The sequence below is a fragment of the Bombina bombina genome, chromosome 3, assembly GCF_027579735.1.
Source record: "Bombina bombina isolate aBomBom1 chromosome 3, aBomBom1.pri, whole genome shotgun sequence".
NCBI lineage: Eukaryota > Metazoa > Chordata > Amphibia > Anura > Bombinatoridae > Bombina > Bombina bombina.
In genome coordinates this window covers 1,032,620,778-1,032,646,903 of record NC_069501.1, presented here as the reverse complement: position 1 = coordinate 1,032,646,903, position 26,126 = coordinate 1,032,620,778, and the positions used below count along the sequence as shown (strand labels likewise).

At 38.8% G+C, this 26,126-nt stretch overlaps 1 protein-coding gene across 1 annotated transcript in view; it reads left to right on the top strand.

Annotated features, from left to right (window-relative positions):
• The window catches only part of SCN8A (sodium voltage-gated channel alpha subunit 8), a 262,830-nt gene that overhangs the window by 41,093 nt on the left and 195,611 nt on the right, over positions 1-26,126 (top strand). The window contains exons 7-10 of the mRNA XM_053708233.1: positions 3,704-4,057; positions 12,522-12,657; positions 12,925-13,163; positions 14,040-14,213. Of these exons, the coding sequence (XP_053564208.1) occupies positions 3,704-4,057; positions 12,522-12,657; positions 12,925-13,163; positions 14,040-14,213 (903 nt within the window). The remainder of the gene's footprint in view (positions 1-3,703; positions 4,058-12,521; positions 12,658-12,924; positions 13,164-14,039; positions 14,214-26,126) is intronic.

Below are 26,126 nucleotides of genomic sequence, written 5' to 3'. Positions count from 1 at the left end.
GTCTGGACTGGATGCTATTGTTGCCACAGTCACAGATGTAAGGGAGCTTTTCTGCCCCAGGATAATAAATCCTAAGGGTATGCCTAGCGCTTCAGGGCATTTTTGCATCTTTCGACAATCTACACCTCAGAAACATGCCTCTGCTCAGAGTTCTGGCTACTCTAAATCATCCTGGAAGTCTAATTCTTCTTGGTCCAAAAACAAACAGTCCAAGAAGTTTACCCCAGCTCCCAAAACCGCATGAAGGTGCGACCCCCCCCATACCAGCTCAGTCTCTAGTGGGGGGCAGACTGGGCTAGTATGGGGGCCACATAAAGAGGCATGGGAGAGATTCATTCATGATCCCAGGGTATTACAAATATTTTCCAAGGTGAACCAAAGTATTTGTTCAAGGCCTCCTCTGGGAAGATTCTTCCTGTCTCAAGTTCCTCAAAATTCTTTAAAGGCCCAAGCTTGTCTAATAGATTTGCAACTAATGGGGGTGATGCTACAGTTCCATCTTTATAATTAAACCAGGGTTTTTATTCAGATCACTTTACAGTACCAAAGAAGGTAATTTTTGGCCTGTTTTGAATCTCAAATTATTGAACAAATTCCTTAAAGTTCCTACTTTCAAGATGGAGACAATTCACACTTTGCTTCCTTTAGTGCAAGAGAGTCTGTTTATGTCTACTGAACTAAAAGATGCTTATTTGAACAGGGATTGTGTCAAGTTCCTGATATTTGCTTTCCTAGACAAGCATTATCAGTTTGTGGCCTTCCCTTTTGGTCTGGCTAAAGTTCCCAGAGTTTTTACAAAAGTAGTAGTTCAAGCCCAAGGAATTTCTGTGGTTCTTACGACACTCTGGTTCAGGCTCCTTCTTTTCATCTGTCTCTTCTTTTCATCTGTCTCTTCTTTTCAGTGTCTCACACTCATATGGTTCTTCATTTGCTTCAGAGTTGCGGTTGGAAAATAAATCTTCCAAAGAGTTCATTAACCACTCAGACTTGTGTATCTTTTCTGGGGTTCATAATCAATTCTGTGACAATTTATTTGACAGATCAGCACAGATTGAAGCTGCAACAAGATTGTTCTCTTCTGCAGATTAATTTTCTCCCTTCCAGGGCTCAGTGCATGTAAATTGTGGGTCTTATAGTGCCTGCTTCAGATGCAGTTCCATTTGCCAGGTTTCAACTTCAGGGCCTCCAATTGCTGATACTGCATCTATTGAATGGGGAACACAAGGATCTGTCTCAGAGGATTCTGTAAGATTCCAAGACAAGGCAGTCCTTGAATTTGTGGCAGATTCACCAATCCCTGGTTCAGGGAGCCTCTTTTCTTCATACAGGGTTGGTCGTTCTACATATGCCAGCCTGATAGGTTGGGGTGCAGTCTGGGGTCTCAGAAAGTGCAGTTTGGACTCTTTAGAAAGTGAGGTTAACATATAATGTTCTGGAACTCAGTGCAATCTTCAGGGCTCTCCAGAGTTGGCCTGATAAAATACTGATATGTCATGTCATGGTAGTGGCTTATGTCAATCATCTGGGAGGAACTCACAAGTCTGATAGATGTAATTCAACCTGATTTACATGTTTCCTCTATTGGTGATGCTTTCAAGGGTGATGGCAAGAAACCAGCAGGAATAAGCCTCAGCAATTCTGATTGTTTTGGCATGGCCTCACAGGATTTGGTTTGCAGATGTGGTGAAGGCTTTTTCTTTTATAAAGATCTCAAATCTCTGAATTAGACAGCATGGCGATTGAACACTTAATTCTGTCTCATAAGTTTTTCTGACAAGGTTATTGGGGGCCTGATTCAGGCTAGGAAACCTGTTACCAGATATATTTATCAGAAGGAAAACCTTTTTTTCGTGTGGTGTTCTTGCAATGTTTACCATTGCATTTGTTTACCATTGGAATTGTTTTAGAATTCCTAGAGTTCTTGAGTTCCTACAGAAAGCCTTAGCTAAAGATTTATCAACTAATTCTCGGAAGGTCAGATTTCAGTTCTCTCTTTTCTGTCCCGTAAGAAGATTGCTAAAATTTCTAATTTTCAGGCCATTGTTGATGCTCTGATAAGGATTACACCAGTTATTCATCCAGTTTCTCCTCCTTCAAATCTGAATCTGGTTTTGAGGGTTCTTCAATCTCCTCCTTTTGAGCCAAAGCATAGTTTGGACCTTCAGCTTTTATTTTTGAAGGTACTCTTTCTTCTAGTTATTTTTTTCTGCTAGAAGAGTCTCTGATTTTTCATCAGTATAAGGCTGTTCTTCGCTATTTTTTTTTCTTCCCAAAATGGTATCTACAGATGCTATAAATCAGGAAATTGTGGTTCCTTATTTTTGTCCAGCTCCTAAGATTTCAGACTTTCTGCTATTTTTGTTCATTTTTTCTGAGCCTCACAAAGGTCAGAAAGCTATGACTGTTAATTAAGCAGCTTGGATTAAAGCCTTAATTTGCAAGTTTTATTTATTTGCATGGAAATTTCCCCCTTAGAGCATTACTGCTCATTTCACTAGAATAGTTGCTACTATTTGGGCCTTTCGTAATGAGTATATTGATCAGATTTGTAAGGCAGCTACTTGGTCTTCTTTGCACACTTTTTCTAAGTTTTATCACTTTTAAGTATGCTTCTTCTGAGACTGCCTTTGGCAGGAATGTTCTGCAGGGCATAGTGCCTGAATAGTAACGTCCTCCTTTCACTGTTTCTCTCCCTATTCACGGTGGTCTCATGGACTCCACCACTTGGGTATTGATTTCAACACGTGATGGCTCATGGACTCACCATCTGATGAAAGAAAACAAAATGTATGCTTACTTTATAAATTGTTCAGGTGGACGCTCATCATGAAAAAAATGAATTTATAATTTAAGCATAATTTTTATTATTATTATTTATTTTCTGAAGTGTATGGATTCCTTCTCACCCTCCCACCAACATGATCCCTTAGCATTAGCTCTCTTCCCTCTCCTCCCTTACTGCACCACCATATTTGTTACTGGCAATATGCCAGTGTGCAGTCTGGGGGGAGGGATTGTGGGTTTTTAATTTTTTTTTTTTTTTTCTGTAATTTAGTGAATCCCCCTCACCATATCCCTTCAAGTGATTTAACTGAAGGGCCACACTGCCTCTCTAATTATCTATTTTTCTGTGGTGTAGGGACCCATCCCTCCCTTTCCCCTGCAAAAATATTTCTATAGGATAGGAGACCCTCCCCTGCAAAAATATTTCTATAGGATAGGAGACCCTCCCCCTCAAAAATATTTCTATATGATAGGAGACCCTCCCCTGCCTCCCCCCAGTAATGGACCACCTTCCCTCCAAATAACCCCCATTTGCACTACTGCACCTGATAAAGACAGTGGCACTGTCTGTTTCACGGTTGTATCTGCGATCTGGCTTCATATAGTAAGGAGGCACAATCAGCACTCCCTTACTTTATGAAGACAGATGCCTTCTGCCCCAGCTGCAGTTTCCACTGTCTAAGCTGGCAAGTGGGGACCCACAGCATGCGCCAAAAGTTTGACTTATGCACTACATCAACACAATATTTTGGGGAAAGTATTTTGTGACGTAGTACTTATGTACATTTGGCTAATAGGGTTAATCTCTTTTTAAAAATAATTATCTGTTTCATTAGTGAATTTTCTGAATTAAAAATTGTGGTATTTGGTGCTGTTTATATTAAAGTCTGACATATTTTTTTTTTATAATTTATTGCAGTCTCTTCTCAGCATCCCAGGGTCTCCATATCTCTCTAGACAAAACAGCAAGAGCAGTGTATTCAGCTTTAGAGGTCGTTTTCGGGACCCTGTCTCTGAGAATGAGTTTGCAGATGATGAGCACAGTACAGTGGAGGAAAGTGAAGGCAGACGAGACTCCCTTTTCATCCCGAATCGCGCTCACAACAGGACGAATAGTTACAACAGTGGATACAGCCAAGGCAGTCGATCATCACGCATCTTTCCGAACATGAGGACAAACGTGAAAAGAAATAGCACTGTGGATTGTAACGGCGTGGTGTCACTGATTGGCAGGCCGGGTTCCAACATCCCTGGCGGACGTCTTCTGCCTGAGGTGAAAATAGATAAGGCAGCTACCGATGACAGCGTAAGGAAGTCTATGAGTAGTTTTAGCCTAGGCATGGCAGTCCACCCTTTCTGCTGGATCCCTCCCTGACGGAATGAGTACTGGTTTTTCCTAACCTTAGAAGCTAACATTTATAGAATTTTTTTAACTGATTGTGCTTACTCTATTTTTTTTTATTTTCCGAAGTAACCTACTTACTATTTCTACCCTTGAGATTAAAACATGCTGGAATATTACATATTTATACTGTAACTTGAATTAAATTGGCTTTTTTCCATCTCAGTAGGAATCAGAATCTGACAGTCATTTAATTGTGCAATCCTTCAAATCCATTGCAAAGATGTGTATACTTGGCTTTAATTTATTAACCGCATATCATTTATATTTATCATTTAATTTTGGTGTGCTGTGAATTGGGTTATCTCTTCCACTCCCTATCGCTGTACCTTTGTAACCATAAAGAATTAAAAAAAAACTATTAAATATGAAAGAATGTTGTGTTTTTTCCCTTTCAACTTTCCAACCATACATTTATGTTACAATTTATTTATTTTTTAATTATTTAACATCTCCTTTTCTACCTGGATGGAATATAGAATATATTGGCTTTATGCAGCAATATGTTTTTAATTACAGTTCCACATACTGTACATATAATCTTACAATAGTATTATGGTTAGGAAACTTGCGGCTAGATTTGGAGTTTTGTCGGTAACGACCCGCGTAGCTAACGCCGGCTTTTTTCTGGCCGCACCATAAAAATAACTCTGGTATTGAGAGTCCACAAAAAGGCTGCATTAGGCTCCAAAAAAGGAGCGTAGAGCATTTTTAACGCAGCTTCAACTCTCGATACCAGAGTTGCTTACGCAAGCGGCCAGCCTCAAAAACGTGCTCGTGCACGATTCCCCCATAGGAAACAATGGGGCTGTTTGAGCTGAAAAAAAACCTAACACCTGCAAAAAAGCCGCGTTCAGCTCCTAACGCAGCCCCATTGTTTGCTATGGGGAAACACTTCCTACGTCTGCACCTAACACCCTAACATGTACCCCGAGTCTAAACACCCCTAGCCTTACACTTATTAACCCCTAATCTGCCGCCCCCGCTATCGCTGACCCCTGCATATTATTTTTAACCCCTAATCTGCTGCTCCGTAAACCGCCGCTACTTACATTATCCTTATGTACCCCCTAATCTGCTGCCCCTAACACCGCCGACCCCTATATTATATTTATTAACCCCTAATCTGCCCCCCTCAACGTCGCCTCCACCTGCCTACACTTATTAACACCTAATCTGCCGAGCGGACCTGAGCGCTACTATAATAAAGTTATTAACCCCTAATCCGCATCACTAACCCTATAATAAATAGTATTAACCCCTAATCTGCCCTCCCTAACATCGCCGACACCTAACTTCAAACATTAACCCCTAATCTGCCGACCGGAGCTCACCGCTACTATAATAAATGTATTAACCCCTAAAGCTAAGTCTAACACTAACACCCCCCTAAATTAAATATAATTTTAATCTAACGAAATTAATTAACTCTTATTAAATAAATTATTCCTATTTAAAGCTAAATACTTACCTGTAAAATAAATCCTAATATAGCTACAATATAAATTATAATTACATTGTAGCTATTTTAGGATTAATATTTATTTTACAGGCAACTTTGTAATTATTTTAACCAGGTACAATAGCTATTAAATAGTTAAGAACTATTTAATAGTTACCTAGTTAAAATAATAACAAAATTACCTGTAAAATAAATCCTAACCTAAGTTACAATTAAACCTAACACTATACTATCATTAAATTAATTAAATAAAATACCTACAATTACCTACAATTAAACCTAACACTACACTATCAATAAATAAATTAAATGCAATTCCTACAAATAACTACAATGAAATAAACTATCTAAAGTACAAAAAATAAAAAAGAACTAAGTTACAAAAAATAAAAAAATATTTACAAACATAAGAAAAATATTACAACAATTTTAAACTAATTACACCTACTCTAAGCCCCCTAATAAAATAACAAAGACCCCAAAATAACAAAATGCCCTACCCTATTCTAAATTACTACATTTCAAAGCTCTTTTACCTTACCAGCCCTGAACAGGGCCCTTTGCGGGGCATGCCCCAAGAAATTCAGCTCTTTTGCCTGTAAAAAAAAAACATACAATACCCCCCCCCAACATTACAACCCACCACCCACATACCCCTAATCTAACCCAAACCCCCCTTAAATAAACCTAACACTAAGCCTCTGAAGATCTTCCTACCTTGTCTTCACCCTACCAGGTTCACGATCCGTCCTGAAGAGCTCCTCCGATGTCCTGATCCAAGCCCAAGCGGGGGGCTGAAGAGGTCCATGATCCGGATGAAGTCTTCATCCAAGCGGGAGCTGAAGAGGTCCATGATCCGGATGAAGTCTTCATCCAAGCGGGAGCTGAAGAGGTCCATGATCCGGATGAAGTCTTCTATCAACGGCATCTTCAATCTTCTTTCTTCCGGATCCATCTTGCAGACCTCCGACGCGGAACATCCTCTTCTCCCGACGCCTACTAGCCGAATGACGGTTCCTTTAAGGGACGTCATCCAAGATGGCGTCCCTCGAATTCCGATTGGCTGATAGGATTCTATCAGCCAATGGAATTAAGGTAGGAATATTCTGATTGGCTGATGGAATCAGCCAATCAGAATCAAGTTCAATCCGATTGGCTGATTCGATCAGCCAATCAGATTGAGCTTGCATTCTATTGGCTGTTCCGATCAGCCAATAGAATGCGAGCTCAATCTGATTGGCTGATTGGATCAGCCAATCGGATTGATCTTGATTCTGATTGGCTGATTCCATCAGCCAATCAGAATATTCCTACCTTAATTCCGATTGGCTGATAGAATCCTATCAGCCAATCGGAATTCGAGGGACGCCATCTTGGATGACGTCCCTTAAAGGAACCGTCATTCGGCTAGTAGGCGTCGGGAGAAGAGGATGTTCCGCGTCGGAGGTCTGCAAGATGGATCCGGAAGAAAGAAGATTGAAGATGCAGTTGATAGAAGACTTCATCCGGATCATGGACCTCTTCAGCTCCCGCTTGGATGAAGACTTCATCCGGATCATGGACCTCTTCAGCTCCCGCTTGGATGAAGACTTCAGCCAGATCATGGACCTCTTCAGCCCCCCGCTTGGGCTTGGATCAGGACATCGGAGGAGCTCTTCAGGACGGATCGGTGAACCTGGTAGGGTGAAGACAAGGTAGGAAGATCTTCAGGGGCTTAGTGTTAGGTTTATTTAAGGGGGGTTTGGGTTAGATTAGGGGTATGTGGGTGGTGGGTTGTAATGTTGGGGGGGTATTGTATGTTTTTTTTTACAGGCAAAAGAGCTGAATTTCTTGGGGCATGCCCCGCAAAGGGCCCTGTTCAGGGCTGGTAAGGTAAAAGAGCTTTGAACTTTTTTAATTTAGAATAGTGTAGGGCATTTTGTTATTTTGGGGGTCTTTGTTATTTTATTAGGGGGCGTAGAGTAGGTGTAATTAGTTTAAAATTGTTGTAATATTTTTCTTATGTTTGTAAATATTTTTTTATTTTTTGTAACTTAGTTCTTTTTTATTTTTTGTACTTTAGATAGTTTATTTCATTGTAGTTATTTGTAGGTATTGTATTTAATTTATTTATTGATAGTGTAGTGTTAGGTTTAATTGTAGATAATTATAGGTATTTTATTTAATTAATTTATTGATAGTGTAGTGGTAGGTTTAATTGTAACTTAGGTTAGGATTTATTTTACAGGTAAATTTGTAATTATTTTAACTATTTTAGCTATTAAATAGTTCTTAACTATTAAATAGCTATTGTACCTGGTTAAAATAATTACAAAGTTGCCTGTAAAATAAATATTAATCCTAAAATAGCTACAATGTAATTATTCGTTATATTGTAGCTATATTAGGGTTTATTTTACAGGTAAGTATTTAGCTTTAAATAGGAATAATTTATTTAATAAGAGTTAATTAATTTCGTTAGATTAAAATTATATTTAATTTAGGGGGGTGTTAGTGTTAGGGTTAGACTTAGCTTTAGGGGTTAATACATTTATTAGAATAGCGGTGAGCTCCGGTCGGCAGATTAGGGGTTAATAATTGAAGTTAGGTGTTGGCGATGTTAGGGAGGGCAGATTAGGGGTTAATACTATTTATTATAGGGTTAGTGAGGCGGATTAAGGGTTAATAACTTTATAATAGTAGCGGTGCGGTCCGCTCGGCAGATTAGGGGTTAATTAGTGTAGGCAGGTGGAGACGACGTTGTGGGGGGCAGATTAGGGGTTAATAAATATAATATAGGGGTCGGCGGTGTTAGGGGCAGCAGATTAGGGGTACATAGCTATAATGTAGGTGGCGGCGCTTTGCGGTCGGCAGATTAGGGGTTAATTATTGTAGGTAGCTGGCGGCGACGTTGTGGGGGGCAGATTAGGGGTTAATAAATATAATACAGGGGTCGGCGGTGTTAGGGGCAGCAGATTAGGGGTACATAAGTATAACGTAGGTGGTGGTCGGCAGATTAGGGGTTAAAAAAATGTAATCGAGTGGCGGCGATGTGGGGGGGGCCTCGGTTTAGGGGTACATAAGTAGTTTATGGGTGTTAGTGTACTTTAGAGTACAGTAGTTAAGAGCTTTATGAACCGGCGTTAGCCCAGAAAGCTCTTAACTACTGACTTTTTTCCTGCCGCTGGAGTTTTGTCGTTAGATGTCTAACGCTCACTTCAGCCACGACTCCAAATACCGGAGTTAGAAAGATCCCATTGAAAAGATAGGATACGCAATTGACGTAAGGGGATCTGCGGTATGGAAAAGTCGCGGCTGAAAAGTGAGCGTTAGACCCTATTTTGAGTGACTCCAAATACCGGAGTTAGCCTAAAACTAGCGTTAGGAGCCTCTGACGCTGGTTTTCACGGCTAACGTCAAACTCCAAATCTAGGCCTTGTATTCTACGAAAGGGTTGCACTTTTAAATGTATTATGTATTTAGCATGTTTTAATTTAATTTTTATTTATATACTTAATGTGAAAGAGGACAGAGATTTGGTATCCACAATAACCTGTCTCAAAGCAGTTCTAAATTTGTATGTATTTCTTGCGTATAAAATATCTTAAGACAATCCAGATGGCCAAAACCATATGTTACAAAATATATCCTGTAATTTCCAGTTTGCTTTTGTCTCTTAAAATTAAAACTTGCTTTCTTCCAACAACCTTTTCTTATTTGTGTTAGTTATGTTAACCTTTATCACCTTGTCCAGATAGCACGTTAGCCTAATGTCTTACTGTTTTTCCTTCTCTAACCTAGCATGGAAATATTCTAAGTCTAGCATGATGCATGCTAAGAGAACTATTTGATTGGTTAAACTAATACATGTAACTAAATATTATTTTTTGAGGTACATTACCTTAGATCTTATTCTTTCACATGTTTGAACCTCTAAAACAGCAACAAAACAAAGACAAAAATACTTTTTTCTATTCCATGTATCATAGAATTAATTTTTTTTGATCATTGCTTATAGTGATGGAAGAGGGCTACATTAATGAAATATCGGTTGTGTTAAGATTCTCTGGTAGATTCCCCCCATTCACTTGTAATACCAGATTGTGCACAATTCTTAACACAGGACCTTGATATGGATAGTGCACCCTGCACTATTGATTACCCTCCACTTGCAATCTAGGTCTATGTTATGTCATACAGCAGTATGCCACTTTCTAATGGACCAGAATTGGAACAGTATGTTGACCCTACATTTCTTCAGGATAGTTACAGTGACTGCACTTATACTAGTACACTCTAGAGCAGTGGTACCCAGCCGTTTTTGAGGGTCAAGGCACAATTCAAATGAGACAAAACATTTCCAAGGCACACCAGCTTGTTTTTACATTAATTGTTGGAGTATAAACATCACATCCACTATACTACAGACCTTGCCAATACACACAGTACAATTAATTGCCTCCATTGCCAATAATTCACACAGGGCAATTAATAGTTATCAAGAATGCCAATTAAATACACTTAAAGGGACATTTAAGCACACAAAAAATCTTCATGATTCAGATAGAGCATACAATTTTAAACAACTTTCCAATTTACTTATTAGTTTTCTTGGCATCCTTTTTTTAAAATATTACCTAGATAGTGTCAGGAACTAGGAGCTAGCTGCTGATTGGTGGCTGCATATATGTGCATTTTATTGGCTTACCAATGTGTTCAACTAGCTCCCAGTAGTACATTGCTGCTCCTTTAACAAAGGATGCCAAGAGAATACTGCAAAATTGATAACACGAGTAAATTTGAAAGTTGTTTAAAAATGTATTTTGTATCTGAATCCTGAAAGAAAAAATTTGTGTTTCATGTCCCTTTAAGATAATAATTCTATCTGCCTGGAAGCACACTAGCAGGTGCCTCAAGGCACGCTGGTACTGCTATAGAGTACAAGATTACTCATGTAATGTGTAGTAAATGTTTTTTTAGAATATATACTATTTATACAAGAATCCATAAAGGTGTTATCTTGAAATTCTTTCAACTAACCTAGCTTTTTGCAGAATTGTTCTGTGCTAAGTCTTCTAGGTCAGTTTTTCTAACCCACAAGCTCAAAAGGACAGTCCACACCAGAATTTTTATTGTTTAAAAAGATATATAATCCCTTTATTACCCATTCCCTAGTTTTGTACAACCAACACAGTTATATAAATACACTTTTTACCTCTGTGATTATCTTGTACCTAAGCCTCTGCAAACCGCCCCCTTATTTCAGTTCTTTTGACAGACATCCATTTTAGCCAATCAGTGCTGGCTCACCTCTGTGTTATCTATATGACACACGTGAACTAACACCCTCTAGTAGTGAAAAACTGTCAACATGCCCTGAGAGAAGAGGCGGCCTTTAAGGGCTTAGAAATTAGCATATGAACCTCCTAGGTTTAGCTTTCAACTAAGAATACCAAGAGAACAAAGCAAAATTGGTGATAAAAGTAAATTGGAAAATTGTTTAAAATTACATTATCTGTCTGAATCATGAAAGTTAATTTCGGACTAGACTGTCCCTTTAAGTACCCCCAATAGACCATGGGTTTCATTATAGCTCAACTAGAGCACATGTTACATAAGCAGCTGATCAGTAACCATGGTTACTTATCTGCTGTCACTCATCAGCTGATTATTTCACCTGTTCAGCTATAATGAAAATCTGGCCTGTTCGGGGTAATTAAGAACTGCTGTTGAGAAACGCTGTTCTAGTGACAATCCAGGAAATCCATTCACTGACAGAAATTCTGATATAGCCTTAGTGAGCCTGTTTTCTAGCTATAGCTCTTGTACTGTGACACCGGAGAGACTTCTTAAACCATATATTGTTGTATACATACAAAGTTGATTGAAAGATTTTATCTTGTAACAGCGACTTTCACCAAGCAGTTCAGCACATCCCACATAAAAATGTGTTCTGTGCTTCCACTAAATGGGAATTGTGTCTTCCAAAATAATGGTTTTATTTCAGCTTTTGATTTAAAAGTATCTATAAAAGTTTTTTGGGATTTTGTATATTCATTCTCGAATACTTTTTTCAGCTGCAAACCCTAAGTTTCATAATTTGCTTGAGAGAAATTAAGATAATCGTATCAATGCTTAAAATTCATGGTACTGCAATGCTAGATAGCATGAGGGGTAACTGGCCTATTGTGTAGGAAATGCAGATTTGATAGAATTCCTTTTTTTTTCCTCTAAATCACGGTTTGGATTGAATTGGTATAACTCAAACTGAAATGAAGATCAAAATTCTTGACAAGTGGTTCAGTATCTACACATTCCCAGCATAAACACGTGTCCTCAGTGAACTGCATTCTTCCTACTGCCAGATGACATTTGATTTTAATAATTCAGGGGGCGCAATATGCCAAAGTAATAAGGCGTCAGGAGACTTTTGGTTTCATAACTGCATGCACTTAAGTTCCAACAAGGATTAAGTCTGATTTCTGTATTTTAATGTCTTGTTACAATTTGCTTATAATATATAAAAAAAAGTTTCCATTTTCAAATAGTTTAATAAAAATTAATGTTAATAGAGTTTAACTATACTGAAGGTTAAACCACCTGCAAACTAATTTGCTATGCATTTTAAAGATAATCCCCACCCCCCACAGGAATTTCACTTACTATCATCGGAAATTGGATCCAAGTAAACCGTGGAAAACATTTCCTTTATTTTTATGCAAACTCTGTATTATATATTCTCATTGTGGAATTTATAGTATTTTCTTTATTTGTTTATTTTAGTAGATGATTCCTTGTTTTGAAGCAGAATACTTAGAGATCATAGCTCTAATAAAAATAGCACTAATTAAAAATAGTGTTGTGCTTGGGTTTAATGAACTATGTGTTTTGCAGCCTACAACAGAGATAGAAATCATGAAGAAGCTTTCTGGATCTCTCAGAGTTTCTATGGATCAGCTAAATGCATCATTTGGAAAAAAGCACAGAGCTAACAGTATTTTGAGTGTTATGACTCAGACACTTGTTGAAGGTAAAATCTAATTTAGTCATCTATTTAATCATCATTAGTGCAATATTGCGTTCTATATATGATGTTAGAATTTAACATGGTTTTAGAAATATTGTACCAAACATCAGTGTTCCCATTTGTACCCAATAGTTGGTAGGATCATCCCAAATGGGGACATCTGCCCTGTCTGATATCTCAAAACACAAGTCAGAAGCAGATTTTTTCCTGTCTATAGCGTTAGGTTGGCTAGTAACTTTTTATTTATTTATTTATTTATTATTTTTACAGAACTTGAAGAATCCCAGCGGAAGTGTCCACCATGTTGGTACAAATTTGCAAACACCTTCCTCATATGGACGTGCTGCCCTTTGTGGCTGCGCATTAAGGAAATTGTAAACATTATTGTAATGGATCCCTTTGTGGACTTGGGAATTACAATTTGTATTGTTCTTAACACTTTATTCATGGCTATGGAACACTATCCAATGACAGAGGAATTTGATAATGTTTTGAAAGTTGGAAATCTGGTAAGAAATTTACAACTTTTCCAGTGGATTTTGTATGTTATACAGGCTCTGCTGTTCAATGTGCTGATTCATCTAGACACTTTTGTTTTAGCAGCTAACTAAATATTTAGTAATGAGCAAAATGTTATACCTTTATCTGATCTGTTTTCCTAAAAAAAAAAAAAAAAACTATAGATACCTTGTTTTTCCACTTCCCTATCTTAGATAGTTTTCCTTATTAGTGTGAAACATGTTGTCTTGAAGTAGATTAACATATTACAGTATGAAACGTTTCTATACTGTAATATGTTAATCTACTTCTTCTTTTTCGTAAGATAGAAAATATATTTGATAAAGGAGAACCATGAGAACTGCAGAATTATAATTCATATCACCTGAATGCCCACATCTAGTATAGCATCAGGCTTAGATAGCATGAGGGGAAACCAGTTCCAGAACGTTGTGAAGCTTCTGGGACAAATCATAAACAAGGAAAGACCAACAACTGCATATATTAGTAAGCCTGGATCTTTACATTTCTGATAACATTAGAAGAAGATAGACTTTGTCTTTGTATATATCAAAAAATGAAATACAAATATTTCTAAGGTTGCCAAAGTCCATAAAGTGCTGCCAAACTATAATTTAATAGCAGTCTTTTCCTTTATTGTTTGAAATGTAAATCTATATTACAATCTTATGTGTCTGCATTTTAGTATATTAATAATGCAGAGTTTTCACCTATACTTTCTCAAATAATCATCATTGTATTTGACTGAGATACTAAATATTGCTTATATATCTGGTTAACAAGGTATGATAAATAATATATTACTACATAAAATATTTGTTGTTTATATTTATAATACAATTGTACTTAATACTTTCTTTTGTCAGGTTTTCACTGGCATCTTTACAGCTGAAATGGTCTTAAAACTTGTATCAATGGATCCTTATTACTATTTCCAAGAAGGTTGGAATATATTTGATAGTTTTATTGTCTCTCTCAGTTTGATGGAGTTGGGTCTTCAGGATGTTGAAGGACTTTCTGTGATGCGCTCTTTCAGACTGGTATTGTACACATTACGTTTTATTTTTAAACTGCTTGCCAACATATATTCCTGATTGTTTGATGATAGATTTCAAATGCCAAATATTGTAATGTTCATAAAAAGTTGGTCATTACAAATATAATAATTTGTCTTGTTCCTATTTATTATGAAAACGTCAGCAACTCTCATTTAACTTTTATAATAATTTCCTAAGCACATACACATTTTTTCACAGTGTCAAATTTTGTAAATTCAATCGCCTAGATTACAAATCACGTACTGACTGCAGCGCACTTGCAATGTTTTTTTTTTTTTCGGTTCCCTCAAGCGTCTTCAGCCTTGCTAGCCTCACCAGTCCTTATGTTATTAAATACTATTACATAAGGACTGGTGAGATTAGCGAGGCTGAAGATGCTTGAGGAAGCCGGAAAAAAAGAACATATCGCATGTGCGATATTCTAGGCAAATGTTTTTACACATTACAAATGTTTTATTTAGCAATGTAACATATAGCAATGTTCAGTCAGACAGTTCACAAAATGAAATGGTAAACCATGTAGAAATTGACAGAAACTTCACGTTTTCAAGGAATAAAAAACTTTTTTTTAATTAACAGTTCATCCCACTGTAAAATGTAGGCACTAGTAAATTTGATCAAATGAAAATATGTAACATGTTATATATTTTTAACATGTAAAGAATAAGAAGGCTGATATAAAGATGATATTTGTTGAATTATAATGGGTATTTATTTGTTGTTTCTCTTTTCATTGTATAATCAATATAACAATCAGATTGATATTTAGCATGGTATAAAAATTAAAACAATAATAAATAATAAGGTCCCGATGATTCAAAAGGGATCAGATGCAATATCAAGAATGCCGGCAAAATATTAAAAAGTGCGGCATCGCAGAGGTTGGTGATGCTGGTGAAATATTCCAAGTAGCATCGACACTGACATTGGTGATGTAAAGTAAAGGATCCTTTTTCAATATATAGCACCAAGCCTAATAACTATACCTAAACCGACATAACCCAGCATTGCAAACTAACTTCTACACTTCTTAACCGAGAAACCACCAATGGCCCACTGCAATAAACTTCCTAACCTATTAACCCCTAAGCTGCCAATAGCCCACCGCAAACACCCTCTACGCTACTAAATCACTATACCACCAATAGCCTACTGCAAACAACCCCTATACTAATTAACCACTATACTGCCAATGCCCCTAACCTATTAACCCCTATACCGCCACAACCCCCCCAACATGAACTACCCCTACATTACTTAACTTCCTAACAACCAACACCCCCCACCTCTAAGCTAAAAACCCCCAATTAAAAAAAATAACAAACACTAAAATTACAAAAAAATAACAAAACCTAAGATTACAGAAAACAAAAAACACTACCAACCCCCCCCCCCCAAAAAAAAACAGTTATGCCTATACTAAAACTAACCCTTTAAAAAAATAAACACTCCAAAATAAAAAAACTAAACTAACACTAAAAGTCAATATGAGAATAGCCCTTAGAAGGGCTTTTTGTAGGGCACAGTGACACAGCTACTTTTCACACAAATACTACAACCCCATTCTACAATAAAAGTAACCCCCCCCCCAAAAAAAAAAGTGTAATCTAAAAAAAAACTAAATTAAAAAAATAACCCTATCCTAAAAAAAAAAGCTTGCACTGAAAAGGGATTAGGCATTGCCCTAAAGTTTCAGCTCTTAAACTAAATCCTAAACTAAAATAACCTAAATAAACAAAATTTATGCTTAGCTGATTTATTTATTTCTGGATATGGTGAGTCCACGGTTTGAGTAAAATTACTGTCGGGAATTTCACTCCTAGCTAGCAGGAGGAGGCAAAGAGTACCACAGACCATGGACTCACCATATCCTGAAAGAAAGAAATGTATCCGGTAAGCGTACATTTTGTTTTTCTTTCCTAAAATATGGTGAGTCCACGGCTTGAGTAATTACTGTTGGGAACCAATACCCAAGCTAGAGGACACAGATAAATAAGGAGGGACAAGACAGGCAGTCCTAAGTAGAAGGCACCACCACTTGAAGAACCTTTCTCCCAAAAGAAGCTTCAGACCTAAAGTATCAAATTTGTAAAATTTTGAAAAAAGTATGTAGAGAAGACCAAGTTGCAACCTTGCAAATTTGTTCCACAAATTTGTTCCTAATTCTCCCAGGAGGCTGCTGTCCAGCCAAACAAATTATACTTCATAACCAAAAAGAAAGAGTAGTAGCAGTAGCTTTCTGACCTTTACATTTCCCAGAGAAACAGACAAAGAAGGCAGAGGACTGGCGAAAATACTTACTCGCATGTAAGTAGAATTTAAGAGCACGTACAACATCCAAATTGTGTAACAAATGTTCTTTGGAAGAAGAAGGATTAGGACGCAGAGAGGGAACAATTTCCTGATTGATATTTCTATTGGAAACAACCTTAGGAAAGAAACCTAACTTAGTACGAAGAACCACCTTCTCGGCATGAAAAATAAGATAAGGGGAATCATACTGCAGAGCTGAGAGTTACGATACTCTTCAAGCAGAAGAGATAGCAACAAGAAACAAACCCTTCTAAGATAACAACTTAATGTCTCTATGGAATGCAACAGCTCAAACTGAGCCAGTTGTAAAACTTTAAGAACAAGGTTAAGGCTCCAAGGAGGAGCAACAGAGTTAGACAGGCCTGATTTTGACCAAGGCCTGACAAAAAGATTGCACATCTGGCACATCTGCCACATGTTTATGTAGTAAATCTGACCCTTCAGGGTACTGACTGAGAATCCCTTCTCCAGGCCTTCTTGAAGAAAATATAAAATTATAGGAATTCTAATTCTACTCCAAGAGTAGCCCTTGGATTCACACCAATAAAGATATTTACACCATATCTTATGGTAAATCTTTCTAGTAACAGCCTTGCGAGCCTGAATCATGGTCTTAATGATCGACTCATGAAAATCATGCTTAGACAGAATTAACCGCTCAATCTCCAAGCAGTCAGCTTTAGAGAAATGAGATTTGGAAGAAGAAAGGGACCCTGAATCAGGAGGTCCTTTCTCAGAGGTAGTCTTCAAGGTAGGAGAGATGACATCTCACTAGGTCTGCAAACCAGATCCTCTCCAGATGTCCTCTCCTATTTGATATGAGCAATGACTCATGGAAGGAGAACAAACAGAAGAAACAGGTATGCCAACCTGAAAATCCAAGGAACCACCAGAGCATCTATAAGAACGGCCTGCGGATCTCTTGACCTTGAACCGTACCTTGGAAGCTTGGCATTTTGATGGCACGCCATCAGATCTAACTCCGGCACCCCCCATTTAAGGACTAACTCCCTGGGATGAAAAGTCTGTCTGCTCAGATAATCTGCTTCCCAGTTGTCTACTCCTGGAAAGTGGATGGCAGATATACAGCAATTGTAGGTCTCAGCCCACTAAAGAATCCAAGTAACCTCCTTCATGGCTAAGGAACTCCAAGTTCCTCCCTAGTGATTGATGTAAGCCACAGAGGTTATGTTGTCTGACTAGAACCTGATAAACTGGACTGAGGACAACTGAGGCCAAGCCAATAGAGCATTGTAAATCGACCTCAACTCCAAGATGTTGATGGGAAGAGCAGACTCCTCCCGAGTCCAATGGCCCTGAGCTTTTAATGAGTTCCAGACTGCTCCTCAGCCCAGCAGACTGGCCATGGTCCATGGTCACGATCACCCAGGAAGGTCTCCAAAAGCATGTGCCCTGAGACAGATGATCCTGAGAAATCCACCACGGGAGAGAATCCCTTGATGACTGATCTAACTCTATTCTTTGAGATAGATCCGCATGGTCGCCATTCCATTGTCTGAGCATGCACAACTGGAGAGCTCTCAAATGGAATCGAGCAAAAGGAATATAATGTCCATGAAAGCCACCATCAGATCTATTAACTCCATACATTGAGCCACTGAAGGATGAGCAGAAGCCTCAAAAGAGAGGCAAGAGGAAATGATTTTTTTTCCCTGACTTCTGTCAGAAAAATCTTCATCAATAGAGAATCTAAAAATGGTCCCTAAGAACACTACTCTTGTAGCAGGGGAAAGGGAGCTTTTTTCCAAATTCACATTCCATCCGTGGGAACAAAGAAAAGACAACAATATCTCTGTGTGAGATTTTGCTAGTTGAAAAGATGGTGCCTGAACCAATATGTCATCCAGGTAGGGTGTTGCAGCAATTCCATGAGAACGGATCACTGCCAAAAGAGCCCCTAGAACCTTTGAAAAAATTCTGGGAGCTGTGGCTAGACCAAATGGAAGATCAACAACCTGGAAATGTTTGTCCAGAAAAGCAAATTTTAGGAATCTGTGATGGTCCCTGTGAATAGTAACATGTAGATACTTATCCTTTAGGTCTATGATTGTCATGAACTGACCATCTTGTACTAAAGGAAGAATGGAGTGTATAGTCTCCATCTTTTAGGATGGAACTTTGAGAAACTTATTTAGACACTTCAGGTCTAGAATGGGACGGAAAGTTCCCTCTTTTTTTGGGAACCACAAATAGGTGGGAGTATAACCCGAGACCCTGTTCCTGCACTGGAACTATCACTCCCAGGGAGGAAAGATGTTGTATACATTTCAAGAACGCCTTTCTCTTTATCTGGTCTGCAGATAATCTTGAGAGAAGGAATCTGCCTCTGGGAAGAAAAGTCTTGAATTCCAATTTGTAACCCTGGGATACTATGTCCACAGTCCAGAGATCTGGGACATCTCATATCCAGGCTTGAGAAAACTGAGAAAGTCTGCCCCCCACCTAAACCGATCCCAGATCGGGGGCAAACCTTTCATGCGGATTTGGAATCAGCTGCGTGTTTCTTTGTTTCCCCTTGTTCCAAGACTGATTGAATTTCCAAGAAGACTTAGATTGTTCCTGCTTGGAAGATGAAGGGGAAGGCTTTCCTCTGAAGTTACAAAAGGAACGAAAATTACTGTGACATCCTTTAGGCCTATTCTTCTTATCTTGAGGTAGAAAAGACCCTTTTCCACCCGTAATATCAGATAATTTCTGCCAAACTGAGTCCAAACAAGGTTTATCCATTGTAAGAAATCACCAGAAGCTTGACTTTAGAGGAAACATCCGCAGACCAGGATTTCAACCATAACTGTGGGCTAGGACAGTAAAACTAGAAGTTTTAGCTCTTAGTCCAACAACCTGTAAAATGACATCTGCATTAAAGGAATTGGCCAATTTAAGAGCTTTAATCCTATCTTGAATTTCATCCAGAGAAGTCTCTAGTTGAAGAGAATCAGACAAGGCATCAAACCAATAAGATACCGCACTAGTCACAGTGGCAATACACACCACAGGTTGCCATTGGAGACCTTGATGAACATAAATCTTTTTCAGATAAGCCTCCAGCTTCTTGTCCATCTGATCCTTAAAAGAGCAGCGATCCTCAATAGGAAAAGTGGTTCTCTAAGCCAGAGTGGAAATGGCACCTTCAACTTTGGGTACAGTATACCAAGGGTCTTTAATGGAGTGCTCGACAGGAAACATTTTCTTACAAATGGGAAATGGGGAAAAAGACACCCCTGGTTTCTCCCATTCCTGTGATATAATCTCCCTAGCATGGTCCGGCACAGGAAAAACCTCCAAAGTGGAAGGTTCATCAAAGAAACTATTAAGTTTACTAGATTTCTTATGAGTGACAATGACAGGGGTATCAGAGTAATCTAAAGTAGCTAACACCTCCTTTAACAAAGGTGTTCAAGCTTAAATCTGAAGAATACCACCTCAGTCTCAGAAGAAGGAATTATACTGTCTGAATCTGATATTTTACACTCAAAAATCCCGATGTATCTTCCTCATCAGACTTATGAGAAAGGGCAACTTGGAAAGCAGAACTGAGGACAGGCACCTTACTTTCTGAATTTCTAGATTTGTTCTTGCATTTTCCCTGTAATCTTGGAATGGCAGCTAATGCAGCAGATACCACTGAAGATACCTGGCAGCAAATTCTGCTTTTATATAAACTCCACTAGGAGTTATAGAGGAACTGCAGGGCACTGCATGTGACACCATTAAGTCTTGGGACGTAGCAGGAGAAAGCTGAGTTATTATTTTAACAGCATCATCCTGAGAGACATTAGGCTCAAAATTGTTACCTTTTATTTTGCAAGGTTTTCTTGACACATGAAGAACACAATTGCATAGGAGCTGCAATTTGTGCATCTGAACATAATGAGCATAAATTCATGCGAGCAGGCTCTTGCTCCATATCAGACATGTTGTGAAACCGTAAATAAACTTGTACAGATAAGTTTCAAAGATTTTAATATTCAATTAAAATAAGCCAAGGAAAAAATTCACTTTAATTGTTATTCCAAATTAGGATCGATCCCCAGCTAAAATTATATGAGAAAAATTAAGAAAAAACATTTCATAAACATCAAACTTCTAAAATACCCCTCAGGCAACCCCACACCTCAATTACTGAGGTGCCTTACCGCTACCAATTAAGACCGGATCATGTGACTGCAACTGTCGAACTCAAATTACTGCTGTGACACAGAGAGGAACTAAAAATAGCTTCCTGGTACACTAAGTACCAGAAATAACGTTTTTTTTAAACCAGACAGTTTAAAATGTTGCATCGGTTTATTTTAAAGTAAAGGGGAAATGAATAAGCTGCTGAAATAGAAAATTCAGCCTTACTTTCAGTTTAAACTTGTATTGTTTTATCAAGTAAATATGTTTCAGAAAATAAAGCCTAATAAAAACATTTTACCCTTTCTTTTTAAAAGAGTGTAACTGTTAGTCTCACACATGCTACTGTGCCTGCTTCATGTCCCAGTGTAACCCATACAACAGGATTATCTATGTCCCAATAAAAAAGCAGTGTCTTTTAATTTAAGTGCATGGTCTTCCCAACTAGAAGAAAAAGCACTTACCTGCTCTGCTGTCCGGCATGTAGACAGTTACAAAGTATGAGAAGACACAGTAGAAACCTTTGAAAAAGAAAGAACAGAGTAGTCAACTCTGGCTTTCTAAACTAGGGCAGCAATTGTTAGGAAACTCAGAAAGTACCTCTTTACAAGTTCCTAACTGCTTTAAAGCCACCACTACCTGACTGCAAGGAATGACGTGGAATAAGGCTATACCCCAAAACTTGCTTGTAGATTAACTCAAATTTTTTCTTCAGACACCTAAACTTCACCTCCTCCATGCACTGAAGGCAAATAAAATGACTGTGGGTTGTGGGTAAGGGAGTGATACTTAGCAGTTTAACTGTGGTGCTCTTTGCCTCCTCCTGCTGGCCAGGAGTGATATTCCCGACAGTAATTACTCAAGCCGTGGACTAACCATATCTTAGGAAAGAAAATAAAAAAGCCTACCCCAAAAAAAAATCCTAAATCTAAACCTCAGTTTGTTCTCACCAGCTTGACTCTTGAGGTGGTACTCCTCTTTCTTAATGCCAGTGGTTCTGCAGGAGGCACTCTTTATCTTCATCCATCTTCAGTCTTCCATCTTCAGTCTTCCATCTGATCCTTTTTTTCTTCTTATCCTGTTTTCTTCTTGCAGAGGTCCTCTTCATGCGGTCAACACTGCACATTGAAGCTTGAATGCAAGGTTCCCCCTTATATAGGGGTGCCCTTGCATTTCTATTGGCTGATTTTTTTTAATTCTTAGTACAATAAACTGTAATGCTTGTGGGATATTTCCCTATCAGACCAATTCTGGCCAGTAGTTTTCTTATCCCGGCGTCAAGTGGCAAGATAAGGAAATATCCCAGAACAAAATATAAAAGTTATGATATGAGGAGGCAATCCAATACTCACAGTAGTGAAGGGAACAAAACAGGAGAAAGGTCATTTGGCAATGCAGGGTTCAATCACAGGCAGACAGTCCAATCCTTCACAGTAACAAAAGGGTTAAGCAGAGAATGGTCAGAGACAAGCAGAGTTCAATATCAGGCAGACAGTCCAATCCTTCACTGTTGCAAGGGGTTAAGCAGAGAATGGTCAGAGACAAGCAGAGTTCAATATCAGAGAGGCAGTCCAAAATATGCACAAGGCAAGTGAGAATACAGCACCCAGGAGAACACGAAGTAAACCTATACTTGGGCAAATTAGTAATGAAAAGGAGGTACTTACATAGGCGCAGGTTCACGCCAAGGATCAAACACAGGTGAATGGGAGTGGGAAACCCGGTGTGCGGCAATGTCGTCGTCGCTGCGCGCTCACAACAACCGACGCGACCATGACAAAGGCCATGGCAACACAGAGTGGTGTCACATAAACCAATAGACTTAGATCTTTTTCTATTAATTGATTGGACTAGGAATTAAAAATCATTCAATAGAAATGCAAGGGCACCTTGCATTAAAACTTCAGTGTGTGGCGGTGACTACATGAAGAGGACCTCTGCAAGAAGAAAAGTAGATAAGAAGAAAAAAAAACGATTGTATATAGAAAGGAAGAAGATGGAAAACTAAAAATGGAAGACAGAAAATGGATGAAGAGGACCATCTCGAAGGGCCGCCAGCCTGAAGACAGAAGAGGAGTACCACCAGAGTCAGGTTGGTGAGTACAAACTTTGTGGTTTAGATTTAGGATTTTTTGGGGGCTGATCTTTTTCATTTTTAAAATTGTTTTTTTCCCTACCAAATACCCTTTTCAGGGCAATCTTTTTTTTTAGATTAGGGATTTTTTTTGGGGGGACAGCAAAATTTTGAGTTGTATTTTTTATTTTTTTTGGTAACTTAGGGGTTTTTATCTTAGAGGTGGGGGATTTGGTGTTAGGCAGTTAAGTAATGTAGGGGTAGTTTGCATTGGGGGGCTGTGGCAGTGTAGGGGTTAATAGGTTAGCGGGCTTATTGTGTTGGGGTTCGTGGCGGTGTAGAGGTAATAGGTTAGGTATTTAGGTTATGGCAGATTAGGGATTAATAGTGTAGGTTACCCCGGGGGTGAGGGTGCATAAGTGATTAATAGTTTATTTTAGTATTGAATTTATATCCTATGTTAAAATAATATACATTGTCATAGATAATGCATATTATTTTAAGTATTGTATCTGTAATGCTCGTGGGATATTTCCCTATCAGATCAATCCTGGCTAGTAGTCTTCTTATCCCAGCATCAAGTGGCAAGATAAGGAAATATCCCAGGACAAAAAATATATAAATATATAGAAATGAATGAGGAAGCAGTCCAATACTCGCAGAGAAAATAGTCCCAGGTAGTGTAGGGTAAAACACCAGGTGGACAGTCCAAACCCTCACGGTACCAAAGGGGTAAGCAGAGAGGGGTCAGTGACTAGCAGAGTCCAGCAACAAAAGGCAGTCCAATAAAACAAAGCAGTTCAGGAATTAACCAGGAATTAACCAGAAGACGAGTCAGTAACCATGCAGGGTTCGGCATAAATGAGACAGACCGGTGTATCACAGCAGTTTAGGGGTTAACAAGGAGAGAAGTCGGTAAGCAGGTAGAGTTTGGCAAAAAACAGGCAGACCAGTATATCACAGCAGTAGGAAGCACTTACACAACACTATACTTGGGCAGTGTAGGAAGTAAAAGGAGGTACTTACATAGGCGCAGATTGGCGCCAAGGAGGATACACAGGTGTGATCCGAGCGGCATCCAGGATGAGAAACAGCGTGTGGCGATGACATCATCACTGCACACGCCCACAACCGCCGCCGCGTCCATGGCAACGGCCATAGCAACAGACGGAGCAGCGTGACAGTATCTAGTTTAAAATTTTGTTTTTTTTTTTTTGTTTGTTTGTTTTTTTATTTTGGGAGAGAGACTTCCGTTGGGGGAGGAGCTGTGCAGATTACCTGCTTCACACAGGTGTTGTGAGAGGACGCTACCCCATCGTCTCCCCACTCCTAGCCACTTGTCCTGGAGAGTTTCCCGGGATTACTGTGTGGCGCTCTGCGAGGCTACGGCCTGCCCGAGTTTGGAGTCTCCCACAGCTGACTCAGCTAAGCGATCTTTTCGCTGGAAATCTTAACACTATATAGGAAAACTACCCTACAAGCTGCTTGGGGGAGAAAAGGAAAAGAAACATCTCGTTTCCTTGAAATATCCATACCCTGCAGAAGTTTAACGAGGATAAGCACTGGATCTACTTTTGGTTGCTGCCTGTGGATTGCAGCCTTTGCTTGATGCCCGGGGGTTATCAGTGACTGTGGTTGCCGCGGTGTGGAGTCTCCACAGGACCAGACGTGGACAGTTCCTGACAAGGCACCAGTTCAGTTATCGGGGCGTGCTTGGAGAGAGGAGCGGAGCAGCTTATGCTTGGTGCCCTTGGACTGTCGGAAGCTGCGGTAAGAACTTGTGCTGCTGGACGCGGACAGCAGTTGGTAAAGTATCCGCATAGCAAATCACAGGCACTCGCTGGTGCGACGTGAGCTGCATCAAATTAGCACCGCACTGCCCTTGTGCAACAAGCAAGAGAGGTGGTCTATATCAAGGCACAGTGAGAGTGTGTAGGGTATAGGCTGTCTGCAATATACCGGGACTTACCCTTTCTTAAATAGCCCAGGATCTGTACCAGCTTCACATAAATTGTTTGTTGTCTGGTTGGCAGTACGTAGCCGGAAACTTGCGGAAAGAGGAGAATATTCCGACATACAGGCAGGGCAAGGTGGAGTTGTAAGCTTGTCGCCTTGATACCCTATCCCAGACATCCCTTGAGACCGCAGTGGTAAGAATATAGGCATAAAAAATGACAATGACAAAGTGTTTCCTGCAAGCTGATATTACTCTTTTCCTGTGTTCTGTTACATTGCTTTAAGTCCTGCTAGACTTTTTTTGAATTGGTGAACTCACTGTTACTAGGATCTTTATCGTGGGCTTTCTGCATAATATAAAGGGGTCCTAGATTGTACCTTTCTGCGGGACTGCAAGGATAAAAACTGTTCATCTGATACTCTACATTAATACATCTTGGACTAACAGATAAAAGTTCATTAAAGAGCCCACTAGGAATACCTTCAGTTTAACATCCAAAAAGGACAGAATCCTAATGCATGTGTTGTACTATAAGATATGCAGTTGTGTAACTTATGTAAGAGAGAGTGTATCATGCTCTATATTTAACTAGAACTGGAGATATGGTTCACTGGTGCTTCCCGCAATAATTCTATCTGTCGTGGGAAAATTTCAGTAATTGTGGAATCTGTATAGTTATTAATTTCCTGATCCTTTTATTGTGGGGTTTTTTTTTTCTTTTCTGTTTTCTTTACAGGATTTTTGCTGTTTTATCAATTAGCATGTTAAATGGTCTATCTTATTTAAATATGGTTTTCCTCAAATTCCTATTATGTAAACTGGGTTGCCAGTTAGAATAATACAAAGTTCTCTGCTACGCAACCTCAGCTTTAAATTTTAAGCCCCAGGTGTTTTGATAAGAATCTCTGTGTGTTTAAGAGAGAGGGGGTTAAATGATCATTTATGAAAGGAGGAGTGGGAAGTGTTAAAAGGTCAAAAGTTATTATTTAGCTGGTGCATCGCTTGTTGTTTAAATTTTGATCTTGGATACATACTAGAAATTGGAATCTTATGAAAGAACCTGTTACAATAGTGGTCATAAAGTATTTGATAACTGTGGCCTCTCTATTGGTATAGGAACAACAGAAGGTAACTTTATTTTTCTCATTAGAGTGGATAAGATATATCTTACTTGCCGAGTATTCAGGAGCTCATTTTACTCATATTATTTAGGTTTATCTATATAAATAGGACACTAGAGTTTCACCCCTTTTTCTTTTTTTATGGAAAAATTTGTCACTCAAGTTAAAGCTTCTTCGCCCAGAATGCCTGCCAAAGGTAAAGAAAAAAAAAAAACAAGGCCAGGCGAGCCCAGTCTAAATAGCTCTAGTGAGATGCTACCTAATATATATGATACCCAGATGCTGATCACTCA